General features: G+C 47.9%; 1 protein-coding gene across 1 annotated transcript in view; it reads right to left on the bottom strand.

Annotated features, from left to right (window-relative positions):
- Positions 1-19,817, bottom strand: part of CACNA1G (calcium voltage-gated channel subunit alpha1 G) — a 140,945-nt gene that overhangs the window by 49,937 nt on the left and 71,191 nt on the right. Inside the window, exons 10-18 of the mRNA XM_082066963.1 lie at positions 18,302-18,453; positions 17,624-17,809; positions 16,367-16,481; positions 15,504-15,659; positions 11,254-11,322; positions 8,415-8,508; positions 7,625-7,809; positions 7,034-7,480; positions 1,116-1,216 (exon numbers count right to left, since the gene is read on the bottom strand). Of these exons, the coding sequence (XP_081923089.1) occupies positions 1,116-1,216; positions 7,034-7,480; positions 7,625-7,809; positions 8,415-8,508; positions 11,254-11,322; positions 15,504-15,659; positions 16,367-16,481; positions 17,624-17,809; positions 18,302-18,453 (1,505 nt within the window). The remainder of the gene's footprint in view (positions 1-1,115; positions 1,217-7,033; positions 7,481-7,624; positions 7,810-8,414; positions 8,509-11,253; positions 11,323-15,503; positions 15,660-16,366; positions 16,482-17,623; positions 17,810-18,301; positions 18,454-19,817) is intronic.

The following is a 19,817-nucleotide window of genomic DNA, read 5'->3' as shown; positions in this document are numbered from 1 at the left end:
AAAAAAAAATAAAAAGAGAAGACACAGACTAGCTATTAATGCTTGACCAGTTGGGGAGAAACGCAGCAGCCTGATGCATGGCAGGGGAATCGAGTGCTCTGTTTGCAAAGCAGATGAGCTACAATCTCCCAATCCCCTCCCTGGCAGAGCCACACACTGCAGGCAGATCGGGGTATGAATATGAAAGGAACCAAGCTACAGAACTGGGCTAGAGAATTTCAAGCCCCGGTCATGTTCATAGGGGACTTTGGGTCACTTGAAATGGAGCAGCTGCTTCCACAACTCAGACATGCGGCCAGGTTTAGATCTGACCCTCTACCTGGTCCATAGTGCTCAGGTTTAGCTTAAATAAAGCAAAAATACTCCCAGCGAATGCGTAAGGGTTGAGCGCACATGGAACAAAGGGACAGAAGCTATTTATTGTGACAGATGGCTGTACACTGACCCAGGATTTATAATACCGTATTACATTTCCCAAAGTCTGTTTCTGAAAATCTCTCTAATCTTTGTATGAATGAACTCAAATGCTGTCCAGGGCCCACAGGCTTGAACATGGGAAACCCTCATACAGCGTGGGTTAATGTCCAGAGGAACCCAGAGGAGAGCACTGAGCCCAGGGGGCCCCGTGGCTGGGCTTTCGGGAGGGTGGAGATGGGTCCTGCAGGCAAGGAGAGGCTGTTTTCTGGCGGGGTTTGGGAGAGAGAGAAGGGGAAGGGGGAGGAGAGAGAAGTCCAGGTTGAACAGCAGGTTTAGGAGGTCAAGGAGCATCTTTTGCTGTCTTGTAAGTGCACACTGGGGGTAAATTCAGATACTGCTCCAGACGCCCCATGCTGCATCGATTGGAAAACTTTCAGCGCGCTGGCATCACCAATGAAGCAAAGGATGAACTTGATAAAGTTGTAGCCACGCCCTGGGCTATAGGTCTCTCCTGGCGACCCCTATGCCAGGACCATGCCTGGCCTGGAGCAGCTCTTTGCTGTGTGACCCCAATACGATGCTGGAGCAAGGACTAGGACTTTTGTGGACTGATACAGACTCATCTGGGATAGACAGGCAGAGCAAGCCATCATAACAAGGGCATCCATGCCCGGCATGCCTGAGCGCAGCCACCTTACCTGGAGTGAGGGGCGAAGACGTAGATGGACCAGGAGTCTCTCTCCCGGCAGCAGGCGGGCAGACGTGCCCGTACCCACGCCTTCACGCGCTCCCGTTTGCTCTAGGAGGGAAACGTACAGCAGAAACGCACCAGGAGGAAAACACAGAGAGAACTGTTAAAACAATAAACCCCCAAAACTTCAAAGTGAAGGCTTTGTGACGATTTTTCACTGAACACGTACTTCCAAGCATTCGGGAAAGCTGAAATGAAATTATCTTCCCCAAAAAAGATCCCGCTGGCCAGGGGAAGGAGCTCTGGCATCTTGGGCAAGGGCTGTGCTGGCCCTCTAAGCTCATAGAGTTTGGTTTTGCTTCTCTTCCACACAGTAAATGCATCTGGCACACAGCTAGCCAAGAGGACAAAAATGGTAAATAAAACCCTTACCAACTCTAATCAGCCTCAGTCCCTCCAGATACTCATCAGATACTTGCTGGAATCTTCTAATGTTTTTTTGCCGGTATTTTTGTTGTGGTTTTATTGTAAAAGAGGGAGGGAGATGGATGGATTCGTCTGCTTGCTGGGCCAAGCTCTATGTCCGTGCAGCATTGGAAAGCTGAAGAAACCGTTTAGGACCTGTGTTTTGGTCCAGAAATGCAATGGTGAGCATCTGCCACTCATTCAGCATGGACAGATTAGACGGGAGATTATAAAGCCAGAAGGGAACATCGTGGCCGGCCTGACCTTCTGCACGAACACAGGCCCATCCGACTCCTGCAAATTAATTCCTACTTGAAACCACAGCGCATCCTCAGCCAAACAGACTTATGTTTTAGACTGTCTGCAAGGTCATTTAAGGCCAGGAGGGCAGACTGTAAAAGCCTTGGCCAACAGGTCAGCTAAAGATATGAAAAACTGGATGCCGAAGGGAAGCCTCTTCCTTACTGCAATAGCCTCTGGATTAGGTCTTTTTGCCTTCACATCCCTAGGGCTCCGAGGGGAGGTCAGGTTATTTCATCCAATTGATATTGCAGCATCTTGAGAGGGACAATCAGCAGAAGCCGGACCAACACCTTGCCCACCACATCAGGGCTTTCCCAGCCCTTCCAAATGGAAGCACCAGCAGATAAATCCACAGACCGTGTGTGCAATGTCACCGCATCGCTTTGCATTTGCAGTCAAATAAAAATGAATCCTTGCTCTTTCGTTACCCTTATTTCCCTGCTGCCAACTGGGCTTGGATGAGCACCCATGTGGGAAAGTGGCTGCATGGGCGATTTGAAGCTTTTTTGTGCAGATGTTCCGAGCCATGAGCGCACAGAGGAACATGAAGCACAAATCAGGAATCGCCGCTCACACCCCAGGAGCGCACAGACCTCAGGGCTGAGACACTTTTATTTATCTCATCCTGGAAACAGGGAGGGGGGATTCGTTTGGAGCTAAACTGTTCACAAATGGAGGTACTCTGGACTGTAAAAACGGGATTTGTTAGGGTAATTGAGTGGAATGGAAGAAGTGCTTTCTGTTCCTATATGCACTCAGCCAGGGGTCTCATTAACGATGGGTAATAGCTAGTGTAGTGTCCGTTTTAATTAAAGTATTTGGTGACAAACTGAACCCTCCAAAAAATGAAAACGACCTTATGAAAATACCACGAATAGTCTGAATAACAAGAAAAGCTAGATTTTTCTACCCCTTTCCTTCAGCCGTCCATCCTTCCCTCTCATTCCCTGCAAACACAGACCACAACACGGCACACCATTAGGTTTTGCCCACATCTTGGCTGTTTTCACTCACTTTTCCAACTCCAGAAAGGAGTCAGAACTGTTCCTTTCACTCTAAACTGTATTTAATAGAGCATGCATCCTCGAGGTTGTGTTATCCCTTCAAGCAGCCTAGTTAGTTTAATTATCCATGGATTTAACAGAGGTAAATAAATGGATAAAAAAAAAATCAGGTGTCTGCTCAAAGTTGCAGTGAGAACAGCAATTTTAACTCCAGCCTCTGGATATGGAGTGATAGCTGTGACTCGGTCCAGTTCATTTTGTGAGCTGGAAGGTTTCCAGAAGTATCTGTTATTCAAAGCAGTTCTGGTATTCATCATGGGGATTTGTAGTGAATGGTAATGCGTCAGCAGCACAGAATGCTTCTTTATATTCCTTTTGTCCAATTTTAATGCCAAAGATATTTTGGGGTTTGGCTAATTGTTGCAGCTTGCAGTTCATGGGATAAATCAGATAACAAAGGCAAAAAGTGATCTTCCATCATGTCTCTCTATTCAGTGGGACAGAGTAAGGGCAGCACCAGGGCTTGGCTGCAGCCCGGCTGCTCCGTACGGGGCCAAGTACACCCACAGAAATCTGAAGTCAGAGAAATTACTCCACATTTCCACAGTGGAACAGCAGAGTTCAGTTAATTTGAGCTAAATGTAAGATATTTGTGAAATAAACCCCAAACATTTCCAGGCTAAGTCCCATCAAATGCTTTTTCCACGAGGTCCAGACACGCAACAACCACTCACAATCAGGCTGATTGCTGCTTCAGCCTGCATTATGTTCACAGCCATCTATCAATTATGTGGTTTAAATCATATCTATTTGTTCATAAAACACACCTGGACAGGATGAATAAAGATGGGGGAGAGAAGAAAACTACTCTTTAATTCAGTTGCCAGTGACTTGGAGAAAGTCTCCATGGACCACCCAGACCCCCCCCATCGGGATGCGGACAGGGACTGGGATGCAGGCAGGTACCAAAACATGATGTGACGTTGCTGCCTTCACCCGGCATCGTGCTAATGGGGCCCTGTGATCCCAGAGCTGCTGATAAACAGCTGCTATTTTTTTTAGGACTTTCAGATATTAATGTACTTCTGAGGGCAGGATGAAAGGCAGTTGGCTTTAGAAGATGACTGATGCACTCTTTGGAGTCAGGGAGAGGCTTAGATTTATAAAAGATTTATTATAAGGATGGGGAGGGAACTGCTGAAAAATGCTCTATGAGCAGCTATGGACCTCCAGGCAAGCTGGAAGCTGCACAGAGGCGCTGGGGGACCTGATGATTTAATTTTAAATATGCAGTGGTGGCAGGCTGAGAGGGTTTGGGGAGCGGCTGGACTGCCTGCCACAGAAAATATTGCAAGAGGCAAAGCCAAAAGGAGCTGCAATTGCAACATGCAATGAGGATTCTGGGAGGAAGGGACACATTTGGTTGCAGATTCAGTATTTCCCTCACTTTCTGCGCTGAGGACTCAGCAAGTTGGGTAGGGAAGTACTCAAAAGCATCCCAAATCCAGCAGGTGTGAACGACAAAGACATCACAGCAGATCCCTGATCTCGGTCACAACCACATTAACGCGACCATGCAGCTGATAGCTCTCGCTGCAAACTTTCTCCTTGTCTGCATTCATGCAATGAAGAACAGATTTTGGTCCCCTGATATTGTATTTCTGGGGAAAAGAGCTACCAGGGGTCTGATTCTGGTGCCTCAGGGGGATGTAAATTCAGAATAAACTCATTGAAAGCAGTAGAGCGGCACTAATATAGTGGGAGCCTGGGAGATCCAAACGAAGCCTTTGCACTGCCTTTCATTTCTGTGCAGAGGCAATCAAACCCAGACAGCAAGGAGAGCTTGTGAAGCTTTGTTGCAGAAGGGCATATTTAGGATTACTTTGATCTGAATAACAGTTGAGTTTTCTTCTTTTGTTGGTGGGAGAGCTTTGAATTTTTTTTTTTTTTTGCCATTTAAAAAATAATGACTTTTTTTCTGACTTTGCCAAGGCTAATTTAGGGGCAAAGCAACCCCTCAGACGCCAGGAGGGAATCACATAGAGAAGCTCCGCAACCTGGGACCTCATTTCACTATTCTAAGCAATATTTTCCAATCTGTCTGGCTTAGTGATTTGCAGAGAATACATATTTCAGATCATGGGGAAAAGCACCAGCCAGCTGCAGATATGCCAGCCATCAGGCGTGGCTATACCATGAGCTGGGGCACTATTTATTTACCCTGTTTTACCTATTTTTTCCTTAGCTTTTGACCATTCCATGGAAGAAAACTAAGGGACCTTTGGTCTAACCCTACATGGCCAGACCTCAGCACACAGAAGACAACATTTGGTTTACACTAACAGTAACCACTGTAATAAAGATTTAAAATATAAAAATATGCATCTTATTCAAGAGTCTCTCATTAGCGCTGGCTGGGTCTGTGGCACTGGGTGGGATGGGAGCGGAGGGACATGTCCCATCACACAATGTCCAGCGCAAGGGGGGCTGCTGGCATCTGATCTTGCAAGGGCAAAGGAAGGGACCTGCAGGATGGTTGGACCAGGTGAGCTGGAAAAAGCAGCAGATGTTGGAGCATGAAAAACGTCCCTAGCTAGTAATAAAGAGCATGGTCTCTTGATCACTTTTAATAGTGCTTTTTCAAAAAAATAAAAATTACTGCTCCTTTTCTTAAAAATTCAATTTATTTTATGGAGGTTAAAAACTAGGTTAAGACAATCAGTAAAAAATCCCAGGCTGAGAGATCCATGCTGGAGATGTAATGGGATAATGGCTTTTTTAAAGGCGATTCACAGCTGAGTGACTCTGTTCTGCCAGCACTCTCTTTTTCCTCCTCTTCCTTCTCTGGAGTCACCACTGCCTTTTGCATCCTTTCACATGCTCCAAATTCCATTTTCATTCAACAAACTCAGCGAAATGCAGTAAAATCATGTCCAGAAGCCACAGCTTTCATGTTCTCAGTAACACCCCAGCTACCTGGCTCTACCCAAAACCTATCTGCCTCGCCGACAGAAATCAAGTTACCCCCTGGGATGACACATCAAACCGTCACATTTTTAAGCCTGAAACAAAGAGAGAACCTGGGAAGAGTAGAAAATATCTCAAAACCTCCCAAAATTGTCCTGGGAACATCCCAACGGGACAGTGTCTGCGGGTGTCCTACCGTCAGCTCGAGCCCCTTTCTACTAGTCATGCAAAAAACCTTGGGAAAGCAGCCAAATTCCTTCTATTCCCTTAAAATACAAAAATTCACATGCAAAAAGAGCCAGCGACCCTCACCCCTTCTCTGCTCTTGCAGCCCTTTTAGCTAACATTTCCTAAATGGCACTTTTCAGGCCCATGAAAGAACACCACTTATTAGACTAATGCCTCTTTATATTGAAATTAATGCAAAGCCTTTGAAATTACTACCATCTCCATAGGACTAATGTCGCCATGGGAATGGGGGGCCAAACACTGCCCTTTCCTTGCCTGTTGATGTCAACAGAAATTGCTGCTGTGCATGGGGGCAGAAAGATGAATAATGGTTGGAAAGCAGGGAAAGTAACTTTAAAAAAAGAAAAAACAAAACAAAACAAAACAAAAAAAAAAAAAAAACAAACCAAACAAACACCAAACCAGACGGAAAAACATGTATTTACAAGAGATTGTCTTTGCTCTGCACCTTCTAGTAGAACCTGGAGAGTTTTGTCCTAATCTCTTCATCATAGGGCAAGGGGTGATGGTTTTAAACTAAAGGAGGGAGATTCAGGCTGGGCATGAGGAAGAAATTTTGTACACTGAGGGTGGTGAGAGCCTGGCCCAGGTTGCCCGGAGAGGTGGTGGATGAACCATCCCTGAAGACATCCCAGGCCAGGCTGGACGGGGCTCTGAGCAACCTGAGCTGGTGAAGATGTCCCTGTCATGGCAGGGGTTGGACTGGGTGAGCTTGGAAGGTCCCTTCAACCCTAACTATTTGAGGATTCTACGATCATGAACCATCTGCTACTGCACTGAAATAACACCAGCCCCATTTCTGGTGGCATCCACAGCCCAGATACCTTCTAGCAAGACCCAGCGCCTGCAGTGGGCCACGCATGTGCTCTTGAGCGAGGCATGTGCATCACTTTAACAAGGAAAACGAGCCCAAAGTGAGCACTTGGCGTTTCCTTACCATGTTGCCTTCATCATCGCCGTCATCGCAGTCCTGGCGGGGATCATCGAGGTGGAGCTGGTGCAGCAGCAGACCTGGGGAGGTCTTCCCATTGCAGTCCTGGTGCTCGGAGGTAGAGGTCCGGCTGCTGTGCATGCTGCTTGTCCGGTACAGGGAAGGCACCTGCAGCGTATCCTGGAGGTCAAAGGAGCCTTTTGTTTCCAGCGACTCCATGCGATGAGGCAAAGATCCATTGAAGCTGCCAGCCCGGCTGGAATGTTCCTCATCCGAGCTCTCCCCTTCCTCTGAGCTCTCCTTGCCCTCCCCGGAGAGCAGGGACCTGCGCTCGCCGCTCTGTCCCCGACGCTTGAGGCTGGGGGCCCGGCCAATGCTGTTCCAGCTGGAGCGACGGCTGTTCCAGCTGCTGCTGGCGCTCCAGGGGCTGTGTGGGGAGCTGCGGGCACTGGGCTGTGGGAAGGACAGGGACAGCATCAGCCCTGGGTCACCCACCCCATGCCAGGCTCAGCCAGCTAGGGTGGATGGATAGACAGACAACCCTGTAAGCCCAACAGACACCCATTGAGCATCCACAGGAGAAGGTGACATGAGTACCGGGGACTTGAGCTCATAGGTGGTGGGGTCCATGGAGACACCGCTGGCACGACGGGACTCATAGCCCTGCGCTGCGTCCCCAAACATGGCACTCTTGGGCATGGGCATCGGCGTGGCAGCCGTGTGGATGATGAGTGGCGGGGTCAGGCTCTTCTTCAGCTCTGGGTGGTCACTCAGGGCCATCACTAGAAGACACAAATGGGTTTTAGGTGTCACACCTCAAGAAGCACATCTACAACCTGCTCCCCAGCAGGTAAAGCGGCTGCACAGGAACAACTCTCCTCTAATTATCAGGAGGATGGGGGCCAAAAAGCCCTTGAGAGGAGGCTGGAGAGCCCATCTTCCAGCCTGGCAGAGGAGCAGGGGGATGGAAACGAGGAATGAGATCAGGTGCCAATGGGATCAGGTAGCAACAAAAGAGGAGAGCAGACGCACATTGTTATCTGCTGCCACTCTACCCTCCATCAACTCCTTCCAGCTCCAGCCCTGGAAACGTCCTGCCCATCCCAGGCTCCCTCCATCCTCCTTCCCCACGGCTCGTCCACCTGTGCCCCTGCAGAGACACCCCAAAAACCCAGACCACAGGCTCAGCAGGGAGATTATGGCCTAGATGCCATCATGCATCTATCTGCATCCCCCAATCCAACCCCACACCACAAGCCCGCTGGCCTTGGTCAAGGCTTGGACTATGTCATTCTCCCCAGGCTGCCTCTTCCCTTTGGGATACGTTGTTTTCACAGCACAGCGAGGTTTCTGTGCAAGGGTTCGTCCTTCCAGGGCTGTTACTCACATGCTGGATTTGACAAGTTTTTCTTAAGTCTTCCTTCCTCTTCCAGGCTGCGGGGGAAGAGATCCCCCTCGGAATCAGACTTGGAAGCATCACCCTGGAGCAAAACAGAGGGTGTCAGCAAGGAGAGCGAAGGGGTGCAGTGCATGGACACTCCTCTGAAAAAACGGATTCCCGTCTCCGACACCACACCTACAGATCCACCGAATTTTGTACCACGATGCAACATCACCTTTCACAAAATGACGCATGCACATATTTATACCACAGACTAATTAACCTCCTACCAGGAAGACAGACTGCCTCTGGCTCCAAACACGGTCCCAGAAAGGGATCAGAAAAAAATAAACAAACAAACAATTGCTTAATTTTTGCTGCTGGAATTGCACACTGGGCAGGTATTAGGACAGATATCTGTCGAGAAATTTTGGGATGAAAATTGACCCTACGATTCTCTCTTAACTTTTATACCACGGCTTAAAACTCCCTGTGTGTAGCTCTTTCTAGTGATGCTTTGATGAAGGAATCCAGGGTTCAGAAGGGGCACAAAAGACCCTGAATTTCCAACACAATTAATGAGCACATGTCGATGGATGCCCCACCAGCACGGAGAAGATCCAGGTGGCAGAACCTGATAGCAACTGCCCTGGATGGTCATTCCCTTCCCAGCTGTGACACACAACAGAAGCAGAAGTTTGGGGAATATATGATGTATCATTTCAGGATTTAAATTCCACTGTATTATTTTGAATATTGGGGGTTGAGACAGGCACATCCTTGGGAGGAGAGAGGTTTTACCATTGCTCACAGTGCGGTGACCTTGTGGCATGGACCCGATTTGGGGCATCCCTGCGCGCCCCTCTGATTCTGTCCATTGGCACTGCAGAAAGGCACTTAGGATGTGGTATAGCTAGGATACACCCAATGGGCAATGGTGCTCGCCAGAACGATGACAAAAAAGACCCAAAAGAGGATTCATGGCTGAAACCACTGCTGTGGCAAAGGGCACCAAGCGCCATCACGATGTACCTTGGGAGGGAGGAGAGGTGGGAAAGGTGGGAGGATGCTGGGATGAGAGAAGCCAAGCAGACCCTCACTTCTGGAGCCCCAGAAAACCCCACCGAAGCTCAGCTTTGCCCCGGGATCCCTGGCCAGCACTGCGGAGGTTTGGTGCTCGGGTACCTGTTGGTTGTAAAAACCCAGTGGGTTTGCAGCATGGGATGGGAGGAGATGACATCTGACAAAACATCCAGTGCCCTCCACCTCTTTCTTATGCAAAACTCCAAAGGGATGAGCCCCCACAGGGTCACTAAACAGTGAAAGGGTTTTTTTTCTGGGCAGACTGGATGCTCTCAGACATGTTTTTAAGGCCAAATAGAGTGTGATGTAAAGTGTTGCCTCATAACTTCCCCTCCTTAGGATCCAGGACTTCTGTGCTATTCAGGAAAGCTCATCCTGTAGGACACAGATGGGGAAGGTCAGGAATGCACCTTGCAAGGGGGAGCAGTAAAGTCAGGCTGGCCTGAGCTTTGCTGGAGTCAAAACTGTGTCTCCATATGAGCAGAAGCTCCAGCTGGCTGCAGGTTCACTCCCTGCAGAGGCTCCCGGCTCAGCCTGTCAGTGACCCTGCCAGGAATTACTCATTCTCCCTAATGGGTTATTAAAAAGGAATAAATAATGGGAAGAATTTTATATGATTTGTATTCCTGGAGTGCTCTCTAACAGCCCAAAGGAAAGTTTTAGGGTGCACCATGAGATGAGCTGAGATGGAAAAGCAGAACTATGTGGGGACTTCCCACCCCCTCCCCAGCACCAAACCCCACATCTGGAGGGCAGAAAGCATCCCCCCCGAAACACCACGTGCCAGACTCAGTACGGTGCAGGCAAGCATCTCACAGCTGGGGCTGCTGCCCGTTACCTGTTCTTGCACTCCCAGTTTGCCTTTCTGGATAGAAAAGGGGTTATGAGAGAAGAGGGAGTTAAAATCCTTTCAGGAAACGAGGGTACGTCAAGATGGACCAGATGGTACACCAGCTAAAACAGCCTGTACCCAAGGGGACTGACACACTGGGATATGATTGGAAAGGGCTTTTGTGCAGAGGAAAAGGCTTCTTGGAAAGGACAGAAAGGAAAGGGATTGGTAAAGAGAAAGATGAGGTTGGCAGAAGAGTAAGGTTTGGGGTGTGCTGAACCTCGGAGATCCGCAGCTTCCTCAGACCTGAACGGGACCGTTTCACAGGCTAACCCACGCTGTAACGCAGCATCTCACCAGAGATCCCAGGCAGCCTTTCTGGGACACGCCACAGTGCAGCTGCCGCCATCCTGCTGAACACGGGGCTCCCTGCACGTGTCTCCACAAACAGGCTTGATTCCAGGTCCCTTCACTCCCAGGCACCCTCCTCTGTCTGCATGACGGAGGGAGTGCTGGGCAGATGTGCGCAGCCATCAGCATCACCCTCTGCATCCCTGGGCAGGTCCCAGGAGGTGACCGTGCAGTGGAGGGGCTGTGACAGCCCAGGGGAGAGTCTTCCCCAGGGCAGGTGTCCAAAAAGGAGTCGACAAGAGCTGGGCCTGGAGCCACATCAGCTGTCCTGAAGCACCCACCTTAATTTAGCTGGGTTCGCCAGAGAAGGAAGGGACGTAAAATCAAGTCTGACTCAACAATGAGGGTGACAAAAAAAAAAGAAAAGAAACAAAAAAAAAAAGAAACAAAAGCACCACCAAAATACCCAAAGAAACCCCAAAACAACAACAGCTACTACAATGAGAACAACACCACAGCGTGTGACCAGGCACCACGACAGAGACAAGCACGGTGGTGGTGGGACGTGCTGGTACGTACCCCCGACGAGTCGACAGGCAGCTGAATACAGCTTAACTGCCCACTCGCATCTTCTCGCTTGGAGATCTCCTGAAGGAGAAATGGGGGGAGGGAGAGGGAGGGGGGGGAAGGGGAAGGAGGGGTTCAATTTTCACAGTTTCAACAGCAGGACTGAATGGGGAATCAAAAAACACATGAGAAGAGGGCGGGAAGGAGAAGGGAAAGGGGAGCAGCGCTGGGCACCCACTCTGCTCAGTGCAGGGAAGGGATGGAAGATCTCGGATGGAGCGAAGCCCTTCACGGGGACCAGCCTTACCTTTAAATTAAGTGTTTTGAGCAGAGCTTGCTTCAGCTCCTAAGTGATGACTGTGCTAATGAAACATCAGCTAATTATTGAAAACATGATTATGGTTTGGTTTGTTTTGCAGCTGCATAATAGGATCTTTATTTATGACGCCTTCATTAAGCAGCAATGGAGGCTTTTAATGAATGTTTGATTAACACAATATCAGTCCTCTTACAGCCAGGTGAAATACCTAATTCAAGGAAAACCACCAGAACCTGCCATGAGTTCAGATCCCTCCTTGCTAACGTTACTGGAGACATCCATTTAAATCAATGGGGCGCCCAAGCAGAGCAGAGTCTGCAGGCACAGCCCCATCTCGGGGACTTCGCTATGAGTGGCCCCAGCATCTCTTCACAGCACCAGAAGTTGATTTTTCCTTGTCCACTTGGAAAGTATACGTCATTTTTCACCTCATTGTATTTTTCCTTCCCCAGGGCTTGCTCTTCCCATGTTCCCTGGCACATTTTAGCAGCACAGCCATGCCTGGTCCTGTCCCACATTTGTCCCATGGGCTTAATTTCTTGCCTACATTGCAATGGATCTTTTGGCCGGTTGCTAAATGGGATGTAAAAGTCATCCCACTCCAGGATGGGATGAAGAGTTTGAGAAAGACCGATCATCTTTGGGATCTGGATGTCTGGACAACAGTGTCTTGTTAGCAAAGTAATTGACACTTAATTTAAAGTCCTTGGTTGTAACAGAGAGAGACATGGAAAACCGATTGAAAGAGAAAACACTTTTCCTTCACAAGGAAAATCCCACTTGACATCAATAGGAATGTGAAAGGTAAGGGATGCAAGAAAAACACTATCCAAAATCCCTACTGTGAGAGAAGGGATTGTTCCCTCTAGTGAAACCCAGAAATCAAAGTCCATATTTCTCCAAGGATGCTGCATCCAGAGAGCAGTTAATGTCCTGTAGAGGAAAGGATGGAGGGGCTGGAGGAGCTGGGGTACCAGGGAGGGAGGGGGCACAGAGGATGGGAAGGAACAAACCCACAAGTGAGGACCACTGGGGACAAGGGGGACACGAAACTGGGAGGATTACCAATGGAAGAATACTCTTTGGAGATAATACTATTAGAAACTCCCTCGGGAGCAGAGCTTTATGCCTGACAAAGAGGAGTCATCGCTTGCTTCAGAGAGAAGTCCCCAGGGCAGGGACCGGAGAGGTCAGGCAGCAATTTCAAATTATCAGCTCGATCAAACGGAGTCCCCCGCTCACCTTCCCTGCACCAACGCCAGGCTCGAGTTAAATCGAAAAACACAGGGTCAGAAATAACCACATTGTATGAAGTCTTGCACAAAAGAAACAGGTTACCAATTAAAAAGAAAGGAAGGGGAAAAAAAAAAAAAAAAAAAAAACAACCCTGCAAAATATATTGCTCCGTATTTAAAGTTTGGAATGGGTCTTTTTTGTTTCTCAACTGCTTATGTACATCTGCTGCCTAGCAACCAGGGTTGCAAAGCCACGCACTAAAATTAACGAGGTGCTTGCAGATTGACGAAAGACACTCAAGGACCAGGGAGATAAAGGCAGCAGGTCCAGGATTGTGTTTCACTCCAGAAATCTGAAGGAGAATGGAAAAAACAAAACAAAACAACTCAGAAGAAGGGTCAAGTGCAATCACAGGAAGGAGACGCTGGGGTTTGCTTACAGCAAGAGGTGATCTCTCTATTAATTCTGCTTAGGAGAGGATCCGTTGTGTGCTGGCTAGCAAAATCCAGAACAAGATCTGTCTGCAAAGCTACACACCGGCAAAGCTGAATAAACATGAACCAGCAAGACCTGGCTCCCGACCTCCAGCTCCCCATCTGCTGCAGGAAACTGAATTGAACAGAGGGATCTCTTGATCCCATTGCAACTCACTGGAGGAGCATGGAGAACTCCGAACAACAGGGATGTGGAAGGAAGATTATTATTAGAATTCCATCAAGGCCCAATATACAAAATAGCACCGTAATCACAGTCACAAATCACAGAAATTTGGTGCGAGTTCACTGGAATTGCTGTGGTTGGGCAGAATTGGCGAGAGAGGGTTTGATCTTTGGAGGCTGGTCCCTGTGCTCACCTCCCGATGCCGGTGTAAGCATCACTCGCTGTCTCAGTGCTTTCCTGAACCAGAAGTTACTCCCTGATTTACGTTGTTAAGGTGGTTTTTGTTGCCCTTTTTTCGCTCTGCAGTTAAAGCCCATTTGCAGCTCACACAGAAATCCCGGCACTGCCCTGGTAGAGGAGAAGCAGTCGCAGGTGACGAGGCAGCCCTGCTGCAAAAACCAACTGAAAGCAGATTTCGGGCATGCTGCGGGTAGTTCAGCTCCAGAGAAGACAAACCCTCAAGGACGCAGTTATTGAAATAAAACTGCAGCGCATTAAGCCAGGGCAGGAGTTTCCAGGGGGTTACGCCGCGGTACCAGCTGGCCGCAAAGCGAGCGCGGGGTCAATTGCTGCCCAGGGAGCCAGGCGTGCGGGAGCAGGAGCAAGAGCAAGCCAGCGGGCGAGCATGGGATGCTCTAGCGTGAAAAACTGGGCTGAGACGAGGACCAGAGGTGTCAGCATCCCCCAAGGAGCAGGGGCTGGCAAAGGAGCTACTGCAGTGAATGGCTGCGTCCTTTTCTCTAAGCAGCGGGTGAAGCAGGTGAGCTCCCGCTTCAGCGACCTTCAGAGAATCAATTTACTCGTCTGAACAGACAAAGGTTCAGTTTCGGAGCCGTCATCACAAGCTGACAAGGAGCTTTTTACCTCTTCTCGCTCGGGCAAGGGAACATTGTGCTATTTGGAAGAACCTGGCAGTGACCTTCTCTTCGGCTGAATGGCAGGTGGGGGGATTTACAGATGGAAACAGCTACAACAATAACAATTAAAAAGAAAAGCACCCACATGGAGAGAGACGATACAAAATATAAAATGAAAAAAAAGAATCTTCTTGCTATCTTCTGATATGACTCCACTAATTTAACTCTAAACTGTGCTCAAAAAATAATAATAATACACATAAAAACAGCTCTGTGCATTGTTGTTCATAGGGTTGTAGGATATTATGATGTACAAGCAACAAATCTTGAATAATATTCAGTCACCCCAGAACACTTATAAATATCCAAGGTAGCATGTAAAAGCACAGCCTATACAAACAGATCCCAGTGAACAGTCTTAGGTTATATTTTCCTCTCCAAGACCCTGGGCAGGGTGTAATTGCCCCAATTTACTGCCAATCTTGGCCAGTGGGATGATTTTTGCAGAGAGTGGGTGGGCATGGCAGTTCCCCCACTCTAGGCACAAGGTGACATGCTCACTCACTCCAAGCTGGACAGTCGGGGAGGCATGAAAGTTGGGAAGGGATGAAAAAAGCTTCAGTTCAAACCTAAATGCCCCCCTGTCCTTCCATGAAAACCTCCAGCAATCCAGGATGTCTCAGGGAGGTTCCCAGCCTGAGAAAACAACCGTCAGAGAGCAGAAATCATGTATTTTAAAATGTGCAGAGTGCTGCAGAGCTGGAAACGGGAAGAGCTCTGTGAACACATACCATCAAAAAAGATAATCGTGTCACTAATCTCTTACCAGCCTGAGTAAGTTTTCAGGAGGGGCTTTTAATCCGGCTGACAAACACGGTGAGAACTGTTTCAAAGACACTGTCATAGCAGCGATCCCATCTGCAGTGCCTGACTCACCGCTGAATTCCCACTCCTGCATTAATGCTAACGACGCTTTTCATTTAAGTCCTTCGTTTAGAGAGCTTGCGGTATTAAATTGCACCGTCGCTAAGAAAAAACAATAAAAGCAAAAAAGACCTAATATTTCCCCCCCCTGTTTTTCATGTACCACTCTTTTAAACGTATTGCTGACCAACTCAGAAATCAAATTCCAGGATCTGGAGGCCCTGAAACTTTAGAAGAAAGCAAAGGCGCAAGTGCGAGGACATTACCTCTGTCTGGAAACCCTCTACCAGGATGGCCACCAGCAGGTTAAAGAGAACGTAATTCCCAAATGTCATGAGAGCAATGAAGTAGAGAGCAGCCCAGGAGGAGGTCGATGCCATGCCGTTGTAAAGAACCTTGTTCCAGTCTTCCTGGGTCAAAATCTGCCAAGAAAAGGTATCAGGAAAATAAAGATACTGGAGGATGACACACTGTTTTCCCCAAGCCTGTTTTCCCTGTGCTCTGGATGGGTCAGACAAGCACCCACTTTTGGGGTATCCAAAGTAGCTATAAGCACAGGAGGATACACCTGGTCCAAGCCATCTTCTGAGCCAGAGAAGAGATGGGACCGAAGGGACCAGGACTCCCACGCTGCTGGTGAGGTCCCAGCCCAGACTGCCCCGATCCAACCCACACCAGGGGACATGTTCATCCATAAGGAACTGCAGCATTGTGTGAGTCTGACCTTTCCTTTGGCCAGCCAGAAGAGCTAAAAAGTCTCCACAGATCCCAGACTCACAGAGCTCAGAGCTGCTAGGACAAAAATCTGCACATATCAATTATGGGTTTAAACCAGATTCTGTTCTTTGCTGAAATATCGCTGCAAGTGGTCTCAATCTTCTTCATCTCTCCCTCATACACCCACTCAGCCCATACCCTGCACATACAAAAGTCTCCTGCCTTGGCAGCCTCTCTTTATGAACTTTCTCCTTTATTTTTGAAAATGGTCTGAAACATCCCGTGTTCCCTCACTTGTGGTTTAGGATGCTCTCCCTTCCATAGCAAGGAGCTTCACTAAGCTCTGTCAGATGGTTTGGCAAACAACCCCAGCCCAAAACGCACTTGAATTGTGGCATCTTCCATTCTGTACCTGGAAAACCGTGACGATGGCCCAGAGCAAGGAGTCGAAATTCTTCCTGTCGGGCAGCGTGTCGCCGTCTCGCTCCGAAGCGAACTTGCAGCCAAAGAGATGCATCCCCAGGATGCTGCAGGGAGGGAAAGCAGGGGCTCAACAGGAGACGACATCGCTCTCCTATTAAAAACTAATAATCATACAGCAGGGCTGTGTTTCTTTATTTCACCTGGCCCGTTCTTCATTTTTTTCTTTCAAAGATGAATCATTCATTCTCTGAAAAACATGTCTCAAGATTACGCAAACCAGTTGTGAATGTGGGTCAAATCTGTCAGAGTTTCAACTGAAAAGTATGCCCGCTCCTTCTTTTTCTGCTTTGTTGAAGTCAAAACATTGTCTTTCAACATTTTCTAAACAAAATGTTTTGACTTTCTGTTTTGCAATGACACATTTTCAGCAAAATATGCTTAAATTGAATTAGGAAGACAAAAAGAGTTTTTGTGAAATGCCTGAATGAGACATGTCAGGGGACCTGAAACAGCTTTTTCAATTTTGACAAGAAAACAGAATACCTTTCATTATAGATTGATACTAAAAGAATAATTTGTTTTCCCCTGCTCTCAGGCCAGTAACCTGAATAATCAAATTATTTACAGCTCTGCTGAGCACCGTGGCTGCAAATGGCAGCTTCGGAGTGAAATGTCTCACTGGGACATTATTCCATGGAAGAGAATGGCTTTCTTCAGCCTTCCCAGTACCTGAATTGCTGGAACACCAGAGCTGGCTGTTACAATGAGACACACTCTCCTCAAAATCTAGACCAAAATCCAAAATTTGGGGCTACATCAAGCCTGTTTCTAACATTTCCAGTGCAGAATCTCACTTCTCAGAGGAAGAGGCCGTGCAAGAGAACAAGCACCACCATGGCTGACTTTATTTTAGGAACATTGCCCTCTCCTTGGCAATATTTTTAGCACCGGGCTTTCTACTAGTTGGTAAGTAATGTAACCACTGTCTTGGGGTGATGTCAAGGAATCATCCAGCAGGAAGATTTTCCTTGTAAATCATCTTGCAAAGACAGATGTCTCATTTGGCCAGAGTTAAGAGAACTTAGTCTGGGCAGCAAGTCACAACCAGCACTGGCCAGTGATGCTGTTCCTGGGGCCATTTAGCCCAGCCACATCCTGGTCTGGACTCTTACATCTCCTCACCTCACCCTGGGATCCCACCTAGAGACCCAGCACAACCTTAGGACTTGGAATTGGAAAAGCTCACCTAAAGATGAAGATGAAGAGCATCAACAACATGCAGAAGGTGGCCACATTGTCCATGGTCTTCATGAGGACTACGAGCTGGCGCTGGAGGGCTGGCATGAAGCGGACCAGCTTCAAAACTCGCATGAGCCGAAAGGTCCGCAGGACCGAGAGCCCCCCGCCTTGCTGGCCCACTATCTCCCACACGCTGAGGGAGACAAAGAGGAAAAACATCATTGCAGGATGAGAAGACAAAGCCTAATGTCAAGGCATGGAGGAGAGGGAGCAAAGGGAGGGTGAAATTCAGAGAGAAGAGGACGGAAGTTGGGTAAATGCCCGGATGAGTTGGACTAGAGTGTCTAAAACACACCAGCAAATCAGGGGCTGTGGCTGCCAGGGCAATTACAGCCTTTGCTTATGTCAAAAAAATAAAGAGTTACTTCATCAGGCACTGGTTGTACTGTTTGGATCCTTGACATTCCCAGGACATTGGGACTAGCAGCTTTCTGCTTGGGTCTCTTTCTAAAATGACCATAAAATAACCTTCAGATATGTATCAGCAATCGTGTCTAACTGTATTGATTTACAGTAGAGAAATATTAAGTGTCATGGGAAGGTACTTATGCCAAACTCTCCATTACTTTCTGTTTAATTAAACAGCCAAATGAGGAGAAACATGCATAAAGCTCTAGGTTTGTACCTAATCACCACGATGATGCCATCAAAGATGTTGTATGGATTCTTAATGTAGCCAAATGGACCATAAACAAGGACTTTCAGCAGCATCTCCAGGGCAAAGAGGCTTGTGAAGACGATGTTGCTGATCTCCAGGGCGTTGGTAAGCTCCTCCGGCTGGGGAATGAAGAGGAGGAAAGGGACACGATAAGCAGCACAGCTCCATATCCAAAATTACACCTAGAAATACAACAAGCCCTGATACTGCAAGTGTAGGAATACCAATGCTAATGGTATAGTGAGAAAGTGGCAATAGCTCACTCAAAGCCCAGGAGAGAGAGAATAAAAGTACTATCAGAGTATTTAAGGTTTATACACCTGTTGTAAATTGAGCAGGTAAATCCAGACATTGACTTCATGTTAATCGCAGCTTTAGTGTGACCACAGGAGGTTTTAGCGGCATGTACTGAGCCTTAACACTTCCACATCCTCCAAACCAATCCTCCTTATGCAGAAGGGACAGCCGGATTGTTTTCTCGCATAAATAACCTTTTACAGCCTGTCTTTTTATTTAATATCTCATCAAAAGCTTTAACCTAAGACTTTAAAATGCAGAGATTTGAGGTGCTACAACTAGAATGGCTCAAAAAAATCTCATTATCAGGAAGCCCCAAATCCCCCTACTGAGGAAGGGCCCAATCCTGGCAATTCAGACTACCAACCTAAAAACACAGGTACAAAAAACTTCTAACAAACAGACTTCCAGTAACCTTAGACCTAAATTAATATCCTTCATGTTTTTCTAGCATACTTCTCAGAGGGTTCCCAACAATGCCTGCAGACACCCAGCGCTGTGCTTTCCCCGGCAGGTAGGCGGGCATTATTGGAAAACATATAGCAGAAGACAAAAACCGGTGGTGTATTCTGTTTAGGATCAGTCAGTGGCAAAGACAGTGGCAGGATCTGCCGTACCAGATCCCTTCTCCCCATTTAACCCCAGCACATGGCTGCAACTGCATGTTTCTACTTAATTCAAACGAAGAGACGGCATCCTGCTGGCAGGTGCCCATGGGGTCACGTTGGCAATGCTGAGGTGCCCAACAGGGCAGTGGGCTGGTGTGGTTCACTAAACATTTTGCACACAGGGTGCTGGACTCCTCCTAGAGGTCATTTAGTACTTAAATCCCTCAGATACTTTTCTATATCCCCACATGTAACCACCACGGCTTTAGACACCCGGAGACCATGATGGGTTATGGTCAGATGCACAGGTTCACCGCAGCTACACCACGAGCAGAAGCCAATGTGCAACACAAGCTTTTGATGGCTTCATGGAACACCTTCACAGCTGGCCAGAAACCTCCTACAACAGACCAGGAGCTGCCATCTCATGGCCCAAGCTGTAGGGTTTGACATGAGGTGACCCAACCCAACATCATGGGAGACAGCAGAAAGGATGGCTCAGGGACAAGGTCAACACTCAATCAACTGTGTTTCAAAGCCCCAAGAAACTACAGTGACCAAAGGCTTCACAGATACAT

Source organism: Streptopelia decaocto, assembly GCF_964273445.1.
Source record: "Streptopelia decaocto genome assembly, chromosome: 16".
NCBI lineage: Eukaryota > Metazoa > Chordata > Aves > Columbiformes > Columbidae > Streptopelia > Streptopelia decaocto.
Note: the sequence above shows the minus strand (reverse complement) of the source record. Positions and strands in the feature narration are given on the sequence as shown.